The sequence below is a fragment of the Bison bison genome, unplaced genomic scaffold, assembly GCF_000754665.1.
Source record: "Bison bison bison isolate TAMUID 2011002044 unplaced genomic scaffold, Bison_UMD1.0 scf7180017864530, whole genome shotgun sequence".
In the NCBI taxonomy this organism is placed as follows: Eukaryota; Metazoa; Chordata; class Mammalia; order Artiodactyla; family Bovidae; genus Bison; species Bison bison.
The window spans coordinates 13,760,355-13,781,008 of record NW_011495080.1 but is presented as its reverse complement, the minus strand read 5'-3'; the positions used below and the strand labels follow the sequence as shown (position 1 = coordinate 13,781,008).

General features: G+C 38.1%; 1 protein-coding gene across 1 annotated transcript in view; it reads right to left on the bottom strand.

Annotated features, from left to right (window-relative positions):
- SLC13A1 (solute carrier family 13 (sodium/sulfate symporter), member 1) overlaps positions 1-20,654 on the bottom strand; it is a 105,223-nt gene that overhangs the window by 50,019 nt on the left and 34,550 nt on the right. Inside the window, exon 7 of the mRNA XM_010831741.1 lies at positions 8,761-8,918. Within this exon, the coding sequence (XP_010830043.1) occupies positions 8,761-8,918 (158 nt within the window). The remainder of the gene's footprint in view (positions 1-8,760; positions 8,919-20,654) is intronic.

The window sequence follows — 20,654 nt, the reverse complement described above, 5'->3', positions numbered from 1 at the left end:
AGGCGGGGGGGGGGGCATCTAGCAAGGATCTTGGGGTATCCTCTAGTTGCTGAGAGTGACCTTATGCCAACAGACTGCAATAAAACAGGCACCTCAGCGATTCAAACACAATGAATTGAATTCCATCAACAACCTGGATGACCCTGTACTAGGACTCTGAGCTTCTGTGAAGATCGCAGACCCCATTGGCACCCTGACTTCAGCTGAGCAAAGGACCTGGCTAATCCGTGCCTAGATGTCTGATCTACAGAAATGATAAGGTCATAAATTCCTGCTGTTTTAAGTTGCTAAAGTTTATGGTAATCTGTAGCATAGCAGTAGGAGACATACACATGGAATCTGTTAGAAGACCAAAGCAGGTTTGCAGAGGAGTAGGGAGATGAGTAGATTTTAGCTTCATTTAGATTTGTAGCAGCATAGATGAAGAGAAGGCAGTGGATTTTTACAAATATTTGGCATACAATGTAGGAAAGGGTACTATTCATTGACATGAATCTGAGGGAAGAGCAGGTTGGCGGATCGGAATGCTGCTGTGAGGGTGTTCATGTGAGGTGCCCTTTAGCTTTCCTGGTGGCTGTGGTGGATAGTCAGTTAGATAGAAAAGTCTGGAATTGAGAGAGCAGTTAGAGATGTGAAATTGATGGTTACCCACACACAGGTAGCTTTAGAAACCATGGAAATGGGTGTGTCAATTTCAGGAATCAGTGGAGATGAGTGGAAAAGGAAATACACCAGGGCACTTTAAGTCTTAGAGGTCAGGCAGAAGGGCAGGAATGAGTTAAGCACATTTAATTCTAACAAAATTCCTGTAGGCATGTATTATATTTTTATTTTACACAGAAAACACAAAGTCTCAGAAGGTTAAGTGGATTGCCCAAGGTCACAGAGTGTACAGTCAAGCTGGATATTTAAACCCAGGAGGACTGTTGAAAACACCACCTCTCTTCTTTAAAGCCCAGTGTCCTCAATGTCCTCCCAAGTGAAAAGAAAAAATTCCATATATATTTCAAAATATCCATAAACTAGAGTGCAGACTTGATGTTTTAAGGACATTTTAGAACCCCACAGGAATGATGACATAGGAGAGACATGCTTTGACCTGAAGCATACGAGTGTGTCAGTGTTGAAATTTAGGAAGACAGTGCTATAGATGCAGTTCTTAAGTCCAAGTACAAAATCATAAATAATGCTAATTAAATACACAGCACTGATCTCAAAAGAATGTGTGTGATTGTGGATATTTATTGCCTTGAAACAGGTATTGGCCACTAAGGGCAAGATCAGCTGATATCCACGCTGATTACAGTCCTTTTGATTAATGACTATTTTGATTATTTCTGAGTCAAAGCCACTTTTCAGATTTGCATTTATGTACCTCCAGAGGTTTCTTTTCAAATATTAATTACTTTTAACGCATGAACCAGACTTAGATTTCTAACAGCAAGAGCAAAAGTTGAAGCAACAGCAACGACAATGGCTGGGGTTATTGACAATTTCCTACCTGCCAGGCCCTCTGCTAAGAGCCACGAATGCAGTATGCCATTTAATCTTCATAATAGTGTTGCATGTGCTAGTTTTGCCTCCATTTTACAGATGGAAGAAACTTACATTTGTAGAAGTTAAGCTAATATATGGCAAAGTTGAATCTGAATCAACCAAGTCTAAACTTTGCAATACCCAAATTTCTTCTGTACTATTTGCCAGAGAAATTCTTTCTTAGAAACACATATTACACTTTTCTGCAGGAGAAAATCATGGTGAGCTTTGAAAGTGGCTATTGCTAGGTAGCTGGCTTACCTTCTTCATCTGTAATTAGCTAAGCAGAGAGGTTAGGGAGGTGGGCGTTGAATTTAGAGCACCTATAAACATATTTCTTGGTTTGTGAAGCAACAATAGTTATTATTTAACATATAATTAGCAACAGTGACTGTGCTAATTATTGATAATTCAACTTCCTTCCAAGCTGCTTTGTATACCCACACATTTCACAGCTGACGCCCACAAGCTGAATAATATACTTTGATAATCAGCAAGCTGTGAAATTTTACTTGTGATAATCTTCTATTCTTAATATGATAGATTGGCTTTTTGTGTTTAACTAATAGCTGGTGTATTTGTTAAGTAATATCGATGCAGCAAAACTCCTCTGTTATGAAAGTAATAATTGTCCCTAATAATATTTCCCTTAATAACTTTATTTTAATATCAAAAGATTATTCAGTTATTTAGATGATTCCCAGGAACAATCAGCACTTCATTCATGTCTTGGTTCAGTTCATCTTAACCAATGTTTATTGATCACCTACCTGTGCTCCTTGGGGGCTAAAAGAAGAAGATAATAATTCAATAATTATTATAATTCAATAATTCATGAAACCTTTTACAAGCTTGCAATCAGGGGTGCTGGTTATGGGTGTGCGTGGATAAGACAAATCTATAGAAATGTGAATATAGCTTTGATAAGAAGAGATGGGACTGGAATGTGAGTTTTGGAGTAACTGAACAGTTTCAAATGATACAGCATCCGTACAAGTAGAGAAAAGCTGGCAGAGTTGGATGTCTTTTTTTTTAAACTTTACAATATTGTATTAGTCTTGCCAAATATCGAAATGAATCCGCCACAGGTCTTTAAAGAACCAGAGTAGGAAGAAGTGAGTTAATTACAGGGTGATATTTGTTAACAATATATTAGGAAAGGAGGAGATTGGATGACAACTGGAAGAGTGTATCAGTGGAGCAGAAGGGTCAGGTAGAGAACATCAAGCAAGCAGTATTTCTTTAATGGGAGCCAATAAAAATCCAAAGAATCTATAAGACTGTAACAGTAAATACAGAAAACAATATTTCCATAATGCCTTATTCCAAGGGTAAGTCAAAAACTAATGGTGAATTAAGCACAAGGGAGTCAGAATCTAGGTGCCACACATTATAGATTCAAAGATTAAGGATGCAAGAAATTTCATACCTTGTGGTTGAGTTAGATAATTGGCTCAGTCTTATTAGTATTGTTCTGAAAATCACCTGCTAAGCTATGTATCAGCTTAGGATGACAAGGGCTTCCCTGGTTCCTCAGTTGGTAAAGAATTTGCCTGCAGTGCGGGAGACCTGGGTTTGACCCCTGGGTTGGGAAGATGCCCTGGAGGAGGGCATGGCAATCCACTCCAGTGTTCTTGCCTGGAGAATCCCCTGGATGGAAGAGCCTGGTGGGCTATAGTCCATGGGATCACAAAGAGTCAGACACAACTGAGCAACTTAGCACACAAAACAAAAAAGAGATGGTTCAGTCAAAATAGCCATGTTTTCAACATTGCAACTCTTTCAAATAATTCTTTTGTGTGCATGTTTATCTTTTATAAAAAAGAAAGTGCAATGCTGCTGCTGCTGCTGCTGCTAAGTCGCTTCAGTCGTGTTCAACTCTGTACGACCGCATGGTCTGCAGCCTACCAGGCTCCCCTGCCCATGGGATTTTCCAGGCAAGAGTACTGGAGTGGGTTGCCATTGCACTCTCTGAGAAAGTGCAATACCTGAATGCAAATACCAATGCAGTCTTTACTTGTCACTGGCAGCAAACCTGATTTTTAAAAATTTTGCCAACATGGCCCCCTCCCAGATGGTGGGAGAGGTAATGAGGCTGCAGAGCAAAAAGGGAACCAGGATTCAGGCCATCTGCCTACACCCCCCAGTGCCTCCGCTGACTGGTGATCATCGTTTAAACTCTTGGAGCCTTGGTTTCCTCATCTGTGAAACAAGGGTGTGTATATACATGATTTGAAATATCTCTCTTCACTTGTCCCCTCTCATTATCACTCAGGAGCACACATCTTTCTTTTCCAAGACTGACATTTTTACCCTTGTTTCTATCCCATTCCACCTCCATTAATTAACTGTTAGCCAATTAATAATTTTTTTCTCTCTTTCTTCTCCCCGCAAACCTCACAAAGCTGTTTTTACTGTCTCCTTTGCCTGAGTGTAAAACCAAACTGATACCTCCCTTATTCTAAAGGAACACTCTGCCTCTGGTTACACCATGCTTGTTCTTTCTTTCTTTCTTTTTTTGGGTTAAACTTGAAACAATCATTTAAACTAACTGCCTTGTTCTCTCATTATGGTCTCACTCCTTCACTCTCTTTAGTCTGAATTCTGCCCTAATCCCCATTGTTCCCCTGCATCTGCCCTCCTGGAGGTCACTGATGAAAACTAAAAGCCTCTTTTCAGCCATCATCTTACCTGACCCTTCCACCACATTGTGTGCTCCTGACTTATTCTCTGCTTGGAAAATGGTCTTCCCCTCCATCTGTCAAAATCCCACATGCTCCTCGTTCTTCACCTACCTTGATTAACTTTTCTCATCTTCCTTTTTGTCAGTATTTCCTAAGAATCTTTCCATGTTTCAATTCTCTTATCTTTTTTCTCCCTATATTTCCCTTGCTACACTCAAGATTTTAATTTCTATGAATATATATACACATGTGTGTATGTGTGTATATATATATATATCTTCTTTAATGGCTCAGCAGGTAAAGAATCTGCCTGCAATGCTGGAGACACAGGAGATGCAGGCTCGATCCCTGGGTCTGGAAGCTTCCCTGGAGAAGGAAATGGCAACCAACTCCAGTATTTTTGCCTGAAAAATCCCATGGACAACGTAGCCTGGAAGGCTACAGTCCAAGGTGTCACAGAGTCAGACACAACTGAGCAACTAAGCACACACACACATATATATAGTCCCAAATTTATAGCTAATTGGAACAATGAATTTGTAAATGCCTGCTGAAAATCTCCTTGTGGGTAGATTCTGAGCAGTTCACTTCACTATATCCAAAATAAGATTTATTTCTCTAATGAATGTGCCTAGTCTTCTCTAAAACTTTATGAAATCACCATCTATTGACATATAGCCCTAGCGTCAAAATTTCCTAGAGTTGCCTTAACCCTTCCTTACCCTTATAAATCCTCATGCCTAGTCACTCACCACCTTCTGACTGTATGGCACCCTGAGTCTAAATCCACCCATCACTTCATGACTCACCTGCTTGCGCCTCTCATCATTTGTCAACAAGTTGGTCATAGCCTCCTAGTTGGTCTCCTGTCCCCAGGTTCTTAGAATGCCAATCAATCTGCACACTGTTCTTCTCAATTGTGTAAAGACATGCACAGGCTATTCTACTACTTCCTGGAAAAACTGATTACAGAATTTATGTACTTTGATTTTCTGGATTATTTGCATTCATTTCCTCCATAAGCATGGTGTTTACTGTTTACTTGGTTTAAGACTGGGCCAGGTTATGCAGACGAATTTTCTCTAGTGATTAGAGGTACTGCACACAACTAGAGTCTTCTTTAAAGACATATGTTCAAAAGTTTCTAGGGAGGTAATATTTTAGGAAGATCGACTTTGGGGTCTGACTGATCTTGATCTGGTCTGCAAACTACCAAGCTAAACATCAAAATTTTCAACTCTACTAATAATAGCCAACATTTATACAGCACATGCTTTATGTTAGGCACCATTCCAAGTGGTATTTATTTTATGTAAAACTTGAAACTATGAGAGAAAGAGAGAGATATTATTATCCTCATTTTTTTTTTTCTGGCAAAATAACAGGCTTAAAGACATTATTGGTCCAAGAGCTGGTATTTGAATATAGACATTTGAATCTCAGAGTCAATACCTTTAATCACCACTGTATACCATTTCCACAGCAAGAATATAAGGGTTTGTGTGCACTATAATATATGCAATTCATCTGGCAAGGGCTCAATACTTGTCATTTGTCACTTTACCTACTTCTCTGTATGTCAAAAAACAAGTTATTCTGTTTTAAAATTGTTAATGGTTTCTGTATATGTATGTTTTGCCTAGGCAATGAGCTAGAATCTTCTTTCTGGTAGGTTTTATTTTTTGTATTCTTCAAAAGAGTTCAAAACCATGCCTTGCACATTGTCAATTCTCAACAAATGTTTGTTGATTGACTGAGTGGATGAAGATCTGTTTTTATTTGCACAGGATAAAATTTAGGTTTCTCAGAATTTGTTGTTCTTATTTTCCATACGTAAGAAAGAAAACAAAAGAGTACATGCGTAAAACATAAATATATTTTATATTTAAGTAAATAGATAAACAGTTAGATAGATAAGGCTTTGAAATGTATTATCCAGTTGCTTCCTCTCTGAGATTACTTGTAAGATAGCACCTTTTTCTAGGTGTCAAAGGCAGGAAATCATTGACTCTCAGGCTAATGTACCCTTCAGAGTTTGGTAAGACCCAAAATGAACTTGTACAAATGATCATTGGTATTGCTCAAAAAGATGGCAGGAAGTGTCAGGAGAAAAGGTAAGATTATTGTACTGGCTTTGGAAATAAAGGATGATTTCTCTCTGGCTCCAAACGTCTGAACGCAGAACATAAACCCTTTTTTTTATTTCATGTAGTTTTAAGTTTCTGGAACTTTTTTCAATGAAATTGAATACATTTCATTCCAATGTTGCTTTGGGTTGCTGTTGTATTTTTAGGGTCAATATTTAAGAAAACATTCATTAAATACTTAGTCTGTTTACTTACTATTTACTTTTTATTATGCAAATTACTATATACTTTTAAAGCTATTTACTTTTTATTGTTCAAATTCACAACATAAGTGACTGAAAAGTAGAATTTTTAACTCAAGTGCCCTGACTGTATCCACATTTCCCCATTTTCTGCACTGAAGGAACATCACAGCACTAACTTATATTCAGATTCATACATCTGCTCTCAATTATACATAAGGCTGTTTTGCCCCTTCTCTTTCAATATTTTCTGTCAAGAAGGGATATTTTGAGTTTTCCAGTTTTCATATAACTCTTAATGCTAAAGAAAACCTGAAGGAAAAAAAATCACTAAATTTCTAATTATATTTTAAGCATTTTCTAAAAAGAATGTTTTGGCCAAATTCCCATGATTAGGAGAATTACAAGATCAGATAATTAGGGAAAATAGTTACTGAAACATTTTGCTCCAAGTGCTACAATGCCCTCAATCTGTCATTGAAAAATGGATGAATACATTCAAAGAGTCCAGGGAACAGTTAAATAAAAGAAAGAAAATTTTGATGATGCATCGGGCAAGAACACAAAGACCAAGGGCAAACTCAGTATGGTTATTTTGACGATATCAAGTAATTTCACAGGAATGGTGGAAACCAGCAGTTCTCTAACACCAACAAAGTAAAAAAGTAAAAATAAAAACTTGGTCTAAATTTCAGAAAAAGATTTATAGAGAGGACTGAGATGTAGAATCCCTTTCTTTGGGGGATTCATGAGAAAAGATACAAGTCTAGCTTTCAGAAAGGGATTAAGTGCATTTCCTGCCTTGAATTAGGAGATGTATTGAATAAATCCTTTCTGGCACTGGGAATTTCAGAAGTCTCTCACTTATAAACCAAGTGTCTTTCTAAGGTTCTTTTCTAAGTCAGTCATTGGAGTACACACGATGGATGTATACTCATAGACACAGTAAATGCACCCGGTGGTCTGTGTCACATTGTCCCTAAACTGCTCTGTTAGGGCTGTTTTTTGTATATAAGTTCTCATTCTTTCCAGAATGGAGGGTGACATTTTTTGAATCTTGAATTTCTTGGAACGTCTTGCAAATAACTCAGAAAGTTCACAGAGTTTGTGACTCTGCTTCCTAGAGTATGGTTTTCCCTGAATTTTTCTATGAAAAATCTTGTTAATCTTGTTCCATGGCATCCTCAACACTGCCCACCTTCCAGAAACTCTGACGATTATCTGTCCTTAGTCCTTGAAATTATACCTTGGGTGTAGAATCAGATTGAGCTCTCACAAAACACTGTGGACTTTCAAACTATTGTTTCAATGATTCTTACATAGTACCAAATATTTTTACGTAGTTTACTTCATTTAATTCTTACGATATTCATATGAACTGTGACTGTTTTGGATATGAGAAAATTAAGTCTTGGAAGAACTACTTATTATTGTGACTGAAAAGTGGAATTTTTAACTCCAGTGTCCTGTGTCCAAGATTCTCAATTTTCTGCACTGAAGTAGCATCACACCACTCATATTCAGATTCATATATCTGTCCTTAGAATACTTTATTACTATTTTTTGTAATTGCCCAATTCTTCAAATATTTTTCAATTCCAACACCAAATCTTCTGTAATGGGCAATCCTGTTTACTAGTCATCATTTAAGTTTAAATGTCAGTTGACAAACCCTACACAAATTGTCCCATGTAAACAATCCCTTTCACTTTAGGTAACTACCATTTGCAATATTATTTATAATAAAACATGTCTTCTGTGTTTCGAGACATAGGAGAGGTGGGCTCGATCCCTGGGTTGGGAAGATTCCTTGAAGGAGGAAATGGCAACCCACTCCATATTCTTGCCTGAAAAATCCAATGGAGAGAGGAGCCCGCTGGGCTACAGTCCATGGGGTTGCGAGGTGGACATGACTGAGCAACTGAGAACCCACACACGTGTTTGGTGAGAGTGATTACCCAGGGGTTATTTTATCCAAGCTGACCTTGGAATCTACCAACACCTGTTAATTCACTGTGTCCTACATATCTAACTCTATTGGAAGGAGCAGAAGGAAGGTTTCTAGACCTATAGCAGTCCTGATGGGGATCAAAGGAGGATTAACTCAATATAGCTCTCTGTCTCTCTGGATTCTCTGAAACAGGTAAGAATAATTCTTATAATTTGTGTGCTGTCTGTTTACCAAATCATCAACCCAGTCATTTTACTTACATATTGAAATGCTCAGCGAAGATCAAGTTGGTCGAGGTACCCGTGATTGTTGTCAGTCCACCAATGGTCGAAGAATAAGCAATGCACAAGCACATAAGTTTACACATCATGTGGTCCTTCTTTGTTCGATACTTGTTTCCAGAATTTGTGCCTGAATTCTGTTCAACAATAAAATGTACCATGAGAAGAGCTCTATTTGTAGTCGTAAGAAGCAGTCATAGCATTTGTTATGGACTGAATATTTATGTCCATCCCACCCCCAAATTCATATGTTGAAGCCCTCACGCCCAATATGATGGTATTTGGAGACTGGGACTTTGGAAAGTAATGGGGTTAGAGGAGATCATCATGGTGGGGCCCTGGCATGATGGGATTAAAGATCTTACAAAAGGAGACACCAAGAGCTTGATTTCTCTCTCTTTCTTTCTGCCATGTGAGACCACAGAGAGAAGGCAGCTGTCTGCAACCTAAGGAGACAGCTCTCATAAGACACTAATCCTGCTGGTTTCTTGATCTTGGATTTTCAGGTTCTAAACCTGGGAGAAACAAATCCTTGTTGTTTAAGCCACCCAGTCTATGGTATTTTGTCAGAGCAGCCCAATAATGCAGCATTTATCTTTCTACCAACAGAAATGTTAACAAGAAAAAATGTGTAACCACTGAAATACCTTTATGTAGTTTCATTCACTAATCCTTCTTCCTTATTCCTGAGCCAGCTCTTACCTACTTTCCTCCTTTCTCACCAGTGCTCCCAAATCTTTCCAGGGTTTTCCCTCTGAACTGGTGGTACATGGTCACTGAATTCCTAAATCTCTTTTGGGAGTGTTTCTCTACTTTGGCATCTTAACTGGTCCTCTCCAGAGGATACCACTACTTCTGAAATTGAACGTTTTCAACCCCTTATACTTCAGCATTGAGAGATGGAGTCAGTGTCTTCTTTGTTTCCCACCCTCTTTCAGTACATTAATCTCCTACTGACATGAGAATAAATCAGTTTTTCTTTAAGTTCATGTCATTTGGCTATCTCTTTCCCTGCCCATTCTTCTGAATAGGATGTTCTGATCTCCTGATCACCCACTGCTATCAATTAAGATGACATTCCCATCTGGCCCACAACACTCCTCCATCCTGAAAATCTTATCAAGCATCTGGATAACTGGACCATCTTTATAAATACCCCTCAGAGATCCCAGCCTTACAGATTTTTTTTTTTTTTAATCTCATTTCCAGAGATCTTCAATCTGCTCTTCCTCACACCCTGTGCTCTAATTCCTGGACAACACATCTTCCAGTGGCTCCATCTGAAAAAAATCACTGTTTCTAATTTTTTATTTTTAGGATAGAACTTCTTAAGGTGCAAGACAAAAGCAACTTCATTCCTTCTCTCACTTGTGCCCCATTTAACACACTCTCTTGGTCTGCTTGTTGCTATCCAGATTGTTGAAATCTGGAATAGAATCTATAACTTTTTGGGTCACTTCATTTAGTCAAGAGTTTTTAAGTCATGTTTAGCAAAAAAAAAAAGAGCAACCTCATTTCATTAGCTGGAATGAAGAATCCTCTATTTAATTACAAAAGTCCATTTTCACTGTCAAACTACACAAAAGAATTGCCTGTATTCACCTACTCCATTTCTTTAACCTTTCTAATCTGGCTTCCTTCTCGTCAATCAACTCAACGTGCACTTGCTATGATTGTTTATGACCTCCATATCACAAACTCAGTAGCTATTGTTCAGTGTCAGGTCTGTAGACTTCTCCTGTGCGTTCACACTAAGTCACTTCAGTCATGTCTGACTCTTTGCGACACCGTGGACTGTAGCTCACGAAGCTCCTCTGTCCATGGGATTCTCCAGGCGAGAATACTGGAATGGGTAGCCATTTTCTTCTCCAGGGGATCTTCCAGACACAGGGATCGAACCTGTGTCTCTTACGTCTCCTGCATTGGCAGGCAGGTTCTTTACTACTAGCGCCACCTGGAAAGTCCCTGGAGACCTCTCAGCAGCACCTAAAAGAGTTGATGCTTCCTTCTCTCTGGAGAACTCTTCTCTGGGTTCTGTGATATTTCAAGTCTTCTGGTTTTTCTTCTTCATCTCTGCCTATTCCTCTGTCTCCCTTGTCTGTTCATTCTCCTTGATCCATCCTTAAAACTGGAGTTTCCTGGGCTTCCCTGGTTGCTCAGTGGTAAGGAATCTGCCCACCAATGGAGGAGACTGGAGTTGGATCCCTGATCCAGGAGGATCCCACATGCCTCGAGGCAACTCAGCCCACTGGCCACAACTTTTGAGCCTGTGCTGTAGAGCCTGGGAACCGCAGCCATGGAGCCCACGTGCTGCAACTACTGAAGCTCGATGCCCTCGAGCCTGTGCTCTCCAATAGAAGAAGCCACTGCAATAGGAATCCTGTGCAATGCAACGAAGAGGAGCCCCCACCTGCTGCAACTAGAGAAAGACCCTCGCGGCAACAAAGACCCAGCATAGCCAAAAACAAACAAACAAACAAACCCTGGAGTTTCCTGAAACCCTGTCACAGGTACTTGCTTATCTCTTCTCACAGTAATATTTCTCCTTAGGGATTTTCATACATTTCACTGGTTTAATGAAAGAGAAAATCACACCACCTAACTTGTTTTCAGCCAGGCTTCTCCTTTTACCTATGAATCCAACAGACTGTCCAACATAATTTGTATGTCTCAGATAAAACTCCAATACCCAAATGTTCAAAACCGAACTCATTCTTTCCATCCTCAAATCCTCTTCTTCAGGATCATCTACAGAAGATAATAGCATTACCACCCTCATGATTACAAACACTTAGAGTGCACTGAGTATATAAAAACACTGCTCTAAGTTAAAATCAAATAAATGCTTTAATTCGCATTTTTCTTACAACATAATGAGAGCAGTACTGCCGACTTTACATATGAAAATGTGAAGCACAGAGAGGCTGAGTGGCTTGCTTATGGTCACAGAGCCTGGAAATGGCAGACTTAAGTTTGGAGACCATGCAGGGCTCATACCCACAACGCTCTTAGCCACTGTACTACATTGCTTGTCCTTAAAATTCTCATCCCACTAAATTCTATCAATCATATCTACTGAAAAATGTCTGGACTCTGCTGGTTTTTCCCATCTCCACGATCACTTCCTCTAAGTCATTATTATCTCTGACTTGGGTTATTGTAAGAGGAACCAGAGATCAAATTGCCAACATCCCTTGAATCACTGAAAAAGCAAGAGAATACCAGAAAAACATCTACTTCTGCTTCATTGATTACGCCAAACCCTTCGACTGTGTGGATCACAACAAACTGGAAAATTCTTAAAGAGATGGGAATACTAGATCACCTGACCTGCCTCCTGAGAAATCTGTATGCAGAAATCTGTACGAAGCAGCAGTTAGAACTGGACATGAAACAACAGACTGGTTCCACATCAGGAAAGGAGTACGTCAAGGCTGTATATTGTCACCCTGTTTATTTAACTTATATGCAGAGTACATCATGAGAAACATTGGGCTGGAAGAAGCACAAGCTGGAATCAAGATTGCTGGGAGAAATATCAATAACCTCAGATATGCAGATGACACCACCCTTATGGCAGAAAGCGAAGAGGAACTAAAAAGCCTCTTGATGAAAGTGAAAGAGGAGAGTGAAAAAGCTGGCTTAAAACTTAACATTCAGACAACTAAGATCATGGCATCTGGTCCCATCACTTCACGGCAAATAAATGGGGAAACAATGGGAACAGTGACAGACTTTATGTTTTGGGGCTCCAAAATCACTGCAGATGGTGACTGAAGCCATGAAATTAAAAGACACTTACTCCTTGGGAAAAAAAGCTATGACCAACCTAGATAGCATATTAAAGAGCAGAGACATTACTTTGCCAACAAAGGTCTGTCTAGTCATAGGCGTGGTTTTTCCAGTAGTCATGTATGGATGTGAGATTTGAACTATAAAGAAAGCTGAGTGCCGAAGAACTGATGCTTTTGAGCTGTGGTGTTGGAGAAGACTCTTGAGAGTCCCTTGGACTGCAAGGAGATCCAACCAGTCCATCCTAAAGGAAATCAGTCCTGAATATTCATTGGAAGGACTGATGCTGAAGCTGAAACTCCAATACTTTGGTCACCTGATGCGAAGAACTGACTCACTGGAAAAGATTCTGATACCTGAAAGATTGAAGGTGGGAGGAAAAGCTTGAAAAGATGATACTGTAGTAAGGTGCAAAGATTGAGGACCATAGAGACAGTAGTAGAGAGCAATGGGCAGGAAAATAGAGCTGTTAAGAAAGTCTGAAATGAGCCACTAATTAAGACAATGATTGGTACAGAAACTCTAAAAAGGAGTAGGAGAGTCCTTAGCAAATTGATCTGCTCAAGACAGTACTTTCAAGAGTGTTTGACCCTAATTTTAGAGTGTTTGACCCTAATCTTAAAATGACTTGGAATAAGTCACTCAGGGTAGACAGTAAGATTCAGACCCTGAGAGTACATGTTTGCAGATTTATCTGAACTAATCACTACATTTATCTACGAGAGGAGCAGGAATTTATGTGGTGTGAGATATCTTTTCTTCCAAATTGGAAGAGGAAAAAAAAATGAAAGCAAGAAAGGGAGAAGCAAAGCATCTAGGGTATGAAGCTGGAGACATTCAGGGATGAAGTGGGCAGAGGAAATCGCTCGCGCTGGGACAAAGGACAGAGACAAGGATATACTGTGAGCAGGAAAGAGCTTACTTTATGTTTCTTGATGAGAGACGTACATGAAACTAAATGTATAGAATGATGTAATTTTTAAAAAATAAAAAATTTATCCACAAATACACATGTGCCAAGAAATTATACTGAAATGAAATATATCAAGATATGAGAGTGCCTGCTACTTTCTTGATGCTGTTTGTATCTTCCACAATAATAAATAATTTTTTTAATATATAAAAGAATCATAGAGTACAGATATTTAGAGATAATCTGATACAAAGACCTACATTTTCAGAAGAACAAAATAAGTCTCAATGTGACACAACGGTCACAGCAGAAATGCAGCGGATTTCTGTGTATCTGAGTTTCCTTTCAGTGATTTCCCTTGTGTCATCTTACCTTCCAGAACACACTTTTCATTTATGTGAGTTTTTTAACCTATACCCAAAACTTTACCTCTAATTGCTTTTAGTATTGCTTTCACAACAGCAACTGGAACCTAGTGTATTTTTATTCAATCCCAAGTCTGTCATCACACATTTGTAGTTCCCACAATATATGACATCTAAGACCGACCTTGTGAGTATGTCTTCTACAACTTCTTTCAAGTAACTGGAAACATCTTGTCCAGGACATGACCAAATTCAGAATCCTAAGACACCGCGAAATGGGTAGTACTCCAGGGACCTTTCAGAACAGAAATTCTGCAGGTGCAGATATAACTCACTATTGCCACCTGGTGGCAGTGATTGTGGATTCTGGGGGCATGTTATACAGCGACCCCAGGTGCTTTTATAATAATGCGTAAGGGAATCACTATGGACTATACCAGTCTCCACTGCTCTGTACAAAATAATTCAACTGGGTGAGTGTGGTATAAAAACGTTATGGGTTATATTTATATTTAAATGTTTATGCAAGGCTAATGGCACAAAATACTAGTTCCTACTAATCATTTTCTGCTTGTGAAAGTTTAAAATCTTCCAGCTCTTTTTGAATATTTTTTGCACTTTAATACTATTCCTGTGGTACCATTTCTTAATTTATCTGTTGAAGGTATTAGAGTTAAAATTCCACTATGTTACATGATGAGAATTAAGCTTTCTTTCACAGCCTCCTCCACTGAACACACTTAAGACTTCTCAAGTCTCCATCACCCTCCCATTATGGCTATCATATAATTTTGCTTAGAGCAGAGTTCAGCATTCAGAATGTTGTCTAGAGATCTACTAACAACAGAGAAATCAGATATATATTACTTTTCCTGTTTTGTGTCCCCTGCTTACTTGATTAGTTTTCTAAGTGGATACCGCTAAATCAGCCCGAAATATTCCCTGGTTACTTAAATGTTTTCTCCGAAAAAGAAAATGATGCGATACCTAATCTACAAAAAAGTGAAGTGAAAGTCGCTCAGTCGTGTCTGACTCTTTGTGACCCCATGGACTATACAGTCCATGGAATTCTCTAGGCCAGAATACTGGAGTGGGTAGCCTTTCCCTTCTCCAGGAGATCTTCCCAACTCAGGGATTGAACCCAGGTCTCCGGCACTGCAGATGGATATTTAATCTACAACAGTATTCTACCAATTCCACTGTCTTAGAGACATCTCTTCAGGGCTTTCCTGTCTGTCCTACATCTAGTCACTTTCTTCCTCTAGACCTGCAAGGAGCGATCTAGACTTAAGTCTACCCTCTTCCTTCATTGATAGTTCGACTGGGTATTGATTTCTAGGTTGTAAACAATGTTACTTAGATTTTTGAAGGCATTCTTCCCTGATTGCCTGTGAATTTCTAGGGTTGCTCTAAAGAAGTCTTCTGTTATTCATGTTTTCTATCCAAAGGAATCGGTTTTTCTCTCTGGGAACTCTTGAGGTCTTCTCTTCATTCACTGTATTCTGAACTCTCAATGTCCTTCCCTATGTGTATCTGTCCCATCCATCTTGCTGGTATCCAGTGGGAGCTTGTCATAAAAATTATATTTTTCCATTATGGAAGTTTTCTTGAATTTTGATAGAATCTTCTCAGTTTTCTCTACTCTTTTTCTGAAACTCCTATCTTTTCTCATCTTGCTTATTCTTTTTATACTAAAGTTTCTACTTATATTTCATATCTTTACATTGTATTTAGTATTTTATAAATTTATTTCCTATTTTATTTATATTTGTTCTGCTTCTTGTTCCTCTATTATAGAATGTCCTTCATATTTCATGAATGCAGATTCTTTGTTTCCCTCTCTGAATATATTAATGATAGCTTCTTTTCTTCTGTTTTCATCTTTTTTGCACAATCTGTTTCCTGCAAGTTTCTGTTTTCCTTTTCTTTGTTTAAGTCTCTCCCTTCCGTGCCTGAGGCTGTCTTCAGATATCCAGGAACTTTGGTGCTTTGCTCATATTTAACGCAGTGAAAAGCTGGCTGGAATCCTCGTATATGTGCTTTGGGATTTGTTGGTGAATGTGGGCTCATATCTAGTATCATCTGATTGGGGCGTTTTGGGGAGAAAACCCAATGCCATATATTTTCATCTTTTCTCTTATGTTGGCTGCATTGCCCAAAGAAAAACCTCCCTGTTCTCTTGCCTACTGACACGAGGAGGGAATAGGTCTGGTTATTGGGGCTAGCAGGGTAGAAGGCAGGCTTCTCACCATTCAACATGTAAATGGTCAGTCGGTATCTCTGTTTTCATCATGAAATTATCCCCAATTTGAAACTGCATCGAGTTCTCCTTACCCTCTGTGTCACCTGTCTAAAGATTACACTTCTGTTTGGTGGAGGAGGAACAGCTGCATCCATGGAGACTTGCGGGAGAAAATTGTGTATTCAACTGTTTCTTAAACAATTGTTTAAGTTCCCTCACTTTTCAACATTTAAAAAACTTTGAGGGCTACTGGTAGGTAAATTCGATTGCTTATTTTCTTTCCTCACTGTTAACTAGAATTCCACTTTCATTGACTAATTGAGGCATTTCCCACCTATTCTTTAACTTTCCAGGTTCCAAAGTGATTTTGCTGTCATCTTCTCACTTGACATTTTTATAATTGTGACTTTACCTTAAAAAGTCTGTTCTTTTTTTAATGAGATTCAGGATAGAGTGAAGATAAATGGACCTTTTTAATCTGCCATCTTATTGGAAGATGTGATATTTCTCTTTTAACTTTAAAATACAAGTAAATAAATGATTCTTGACTAATAATTCTTGCACAAATTGACCTTCGTGTCTCGATGGCATCCACTCTGGGGGATGATGGAGAAAACAGGGAAAGGAGAGGAAAGCTCCAGAGTGCATAGACAGTGACAGTAGGGCCATGCAACCCTGCTCACTCTTGACGTGCTGAGTTTATATGGTCTTGGTTAAGAGGATAACAAATGATCCTTTCTAGCTTTAATTCAACCAGTCCTTCCACAATGTGCTTCTAGCTTTAAGTGATTTCTACAGGAAGTTACTTAAAAAAACCCTAGAATGAAGACAACACAAGAAAATGTAAGAGGACATCCTTCTCCTGCCCTTGATGTAAACTCTTCATGAAGATCTGGTAAGGATCTAATCAGCAGTAACCTGAATGACTCAGAAGAGCTGGTAACAAATTTGAAGTTATCAGCAAGATTCCTTGAATGAGGATTTCTATCCATTATAGTTAATAAAGAATTATGATGCATAGTGTGAATCAGGATGTTAGTTTATACATTAATAGTAATAGTATAATGAATAGGTATTTAAAATTTAGCACAGAAAACAGGACTTTTCAAAAATTCTGTTTTCATCAATGCTGAAAATCAATTAAATCCATTATTTATTTTACAAAATGTTATATCCTATTAAGTATTTAGAAGCTTCCTTTGTAATTTCTTAGTGAAGAACAAAAAATCAAAACATACATGCTATTGAAAAAAAGATTCTGCTCTTTTATAGTGGTAAAAAATGACTGAAATATAAATAACATAGCAGCACAGGACATCAGTACAAGTGTGTGTGTGTGTGTGTGTGTGTCTGTGTGTGTGTGTCTGTGTAGGATTATATAAAAAAACCAAAGAACAAAAAGATAACAACTGCAAAATAATGCAGGAAAGAGAGATGGAAAGAATAATTACTTGAAAAACATAGAAATCTGGCACTAAAAATTACTCTAAACTTATAAGGTCACAGAAAGTTCAAGTGGATCAATCTTGTCAGGCAAAATTTTCTAACCTGAATAAAAATGCAAAAGCCAATAATATGCTTTTTATAAGAGAAACATCTAAAGTATAAGGACATAGAACTATTGAAACTGAAAGGACAGAAGTAATGCCAAGTAAACACTAGCTTAAAGAAATCTAGTATTGCTATTACACTTTCATCAGACAAACGCTAAGATTCCAAAATATTACCATTGATTAGACTGCTGCTGCTGCTGCTGCTAAGTCACTTCAGTCGTGTCTGACTCTGTGAGACCCCATAGATGGCAGCCCACCAGGCTCCCCCGTCCCTGGGATTCTCCAGGGCAAGAACACTGGAGTGGGTTGCCATTTCCTTCTCCAATGCATGAAAGTGAAAAGTGAAAGTGAAGTTGCTGAAAAGTGGGAGTTAAGTTACTGAAAAGTGAAAGTGAAGTTGCTCAGTTGTGTCCGACTCTTAGCGACCTCATGGACTGCAGCCCACCAGGCTCCTCCGTCCATGGGATTTTCCAGGCAAGAGCACTGGAGTGGGTGCCATCGCCTTCTCCGACCATTGATTAAAAGGGACAGGCAAAATGGTAAAAGCATTACTTAGCCAGGAATATATAAATATTCCAAACTTATAGGGGTGTAATAACATAATAATCTAAGATTATTATGAATAATCTAAGATTATACAGAAACCAAAACTGATAGATCAGGAGACATAGACATATTCACATCATAGAGGGAGATGTTAACAAAACAGTTGCATTCGTTTCTGGCTAGCCAGACAAAAATTGTTAGGTCACAGACAACTTGAAAATCACAACTGGCAAACTTGATCTAAAAGGCTTAGAAAATACTGCACCCAATAAGTTGAAAATATGCAGTTCTTTTTAAGTAAAATGAAATATTTATCACAATTGGCCATGGCTAGTCCACAAATCTGCCTCAGCAAGTTTAGAAGAACTGATGTCATACAGACAAGCTTTTGACCACAGGGAATTTATGTTAGAAATAAAAAACAAGAAGTAGCTACAAACATTTCATTTATTTCAAAATTTAAGACATACATCTAAGCAGCCCATGGATCAAAGACTAATATAATGGAAATCAGAAGACACAAAAAACTGAAAAATATAGAATACAAGTAAAGTGGAAGAAATGGAAGAAAGTTTGTCTCCTCAAATTTTTACTTTGGAAGAGAAGAAAAAGTTCAAACAAATAATGCAAATTTATATTTTAAAAGTAGCAAAACTAAATGGAAAGATGAAGTAGACAGAATAAAGTAATAAAAAGAAGAAACTAATAATGTATAACATGAAATAGGATCAAAAGAGCCAAAAGTTGGTTCTTTGGCAGACTTATAAAATGTACACTTTTGGAAAAAAATATTCTAATAGTAGGAATGAAAAGATATATAACTAAAAATACTATAGAAATTAAATAGGTAATAAGAGACTATTAAAAACAACATGCAACTAAATTTGAGATGGCTGCATAAGTTCCTAGAAAAATACAACTAAAACTCAAGGAGAAATTAGAAATGTGACTAATTCTAAACCCAGGAAAGTAATGGAAGAATTGCTAAGTATATGTCTGTTCTGCCTTTCGCGTTCTCCTTTCTGTTTCCCAGTAGCTGGAAGACAGAATGGACAGAGGGCAAGAAGGCAGCCATCTTGAGCGTGAGGTAGCCGTCAAGTGCTGATGACGGCAGAGCAGAAATAGAAATAGTCAAGGTCATCATGACTGTGGAACCATTATACCAGCCTATTTCTATCTTATTAAAACTATTGTTATTTTGGGTGTTTGTTGAGATGAAGAAGTAATTAATAGAAGCGGTAATACTGAAAAGAGAACAAGAAAATGATTAACTTGAAATTCTGGAGACTGTGGCTGCCTCCATAAGGAGTTGGATATGATTGTGTGAGGAAAGGAAATGGAATCAAAGAAGAGCTCATGGGGATTTTTAGAAATTGTTATGTCCTTTTTCTTAAGCTGGGGTGTTGATATAAACCATTTTATCATCTTCTTTAAAATTTTTGTTACATTCTTTAAATATATATATATATTAAAATATTTCACAATCAAGATACATGAGAAACAATTTGGGAACAAAATAAATGTACCTTTTTGTTAGGGAATATCATTGGACTATGAAAAGAAAAATATTGTTGAGAATTTTAGGAGACAAAACAAACACAGTATTAGAATAAATTCTATGGGAGGTTTATTTTATGGAGGTTTACTGTACAGTTAGGGGAAAGTACAGTTACTTCCAACATGGCAAAGCTCATGATACTTGCTAGATAATATTTCCACAATATAAAAGGTGAAGAACCACGTTTTTGTGGTTCAAAATTAAATGATATATAGAAGAAAATGCATTATCAATAGTCAATTATTTCGTTAATAACAAAATGTTTTGTGGAAACCCAGCTAAGTAAACCAATGGAGCCCAGCTAGGGTTTTGACTACAATAAACGTTAAAATCTTGAGTGAGGCTGTGCTCACAGGCTGCTGCTATGATTCTTCTTTTTTTATGAATGTCAAAATAAATTATTCAGAAGTGAATTCACCTCACCACCTATTGTTTATTGTTGTTATTTAGTCATTCAGTTGTATCCAACTCTTCTGTGACCCTATGGACTGTAGGCCATCAGGCTCCTCTGTCCATGGGATTTCCCAGGCAAGAACACTGGAGTGGGTTGCCATTTCCTCCTCCAGGGGATCTTCCAGACCCAGGGATTGAGCCTAGATCTTTGAGTCTCCTGCATTGCAGGCAGATTCTTTACCACTGAGCCACCAGGAAAGCACCATCTGCATGGTGAATCCCAGTACCTGAATCAGCACCATCTGAATCCCACTATATGTCAGAAATATCATCCCTTGTTCCGATTTAATACCATTGATAATGAGGCTTCAGATTCTCAACTGAATGGCATGAGTTCTCATAAACTGGATTAGTGAGTAGAATAGTTATAATTTCTTTTAAAACTTCAACTTCATCTTATGTTCCCAGAGGTGCAGAAAACTGCCAAGTTAAAAAAAAAAAAAAACAAGTA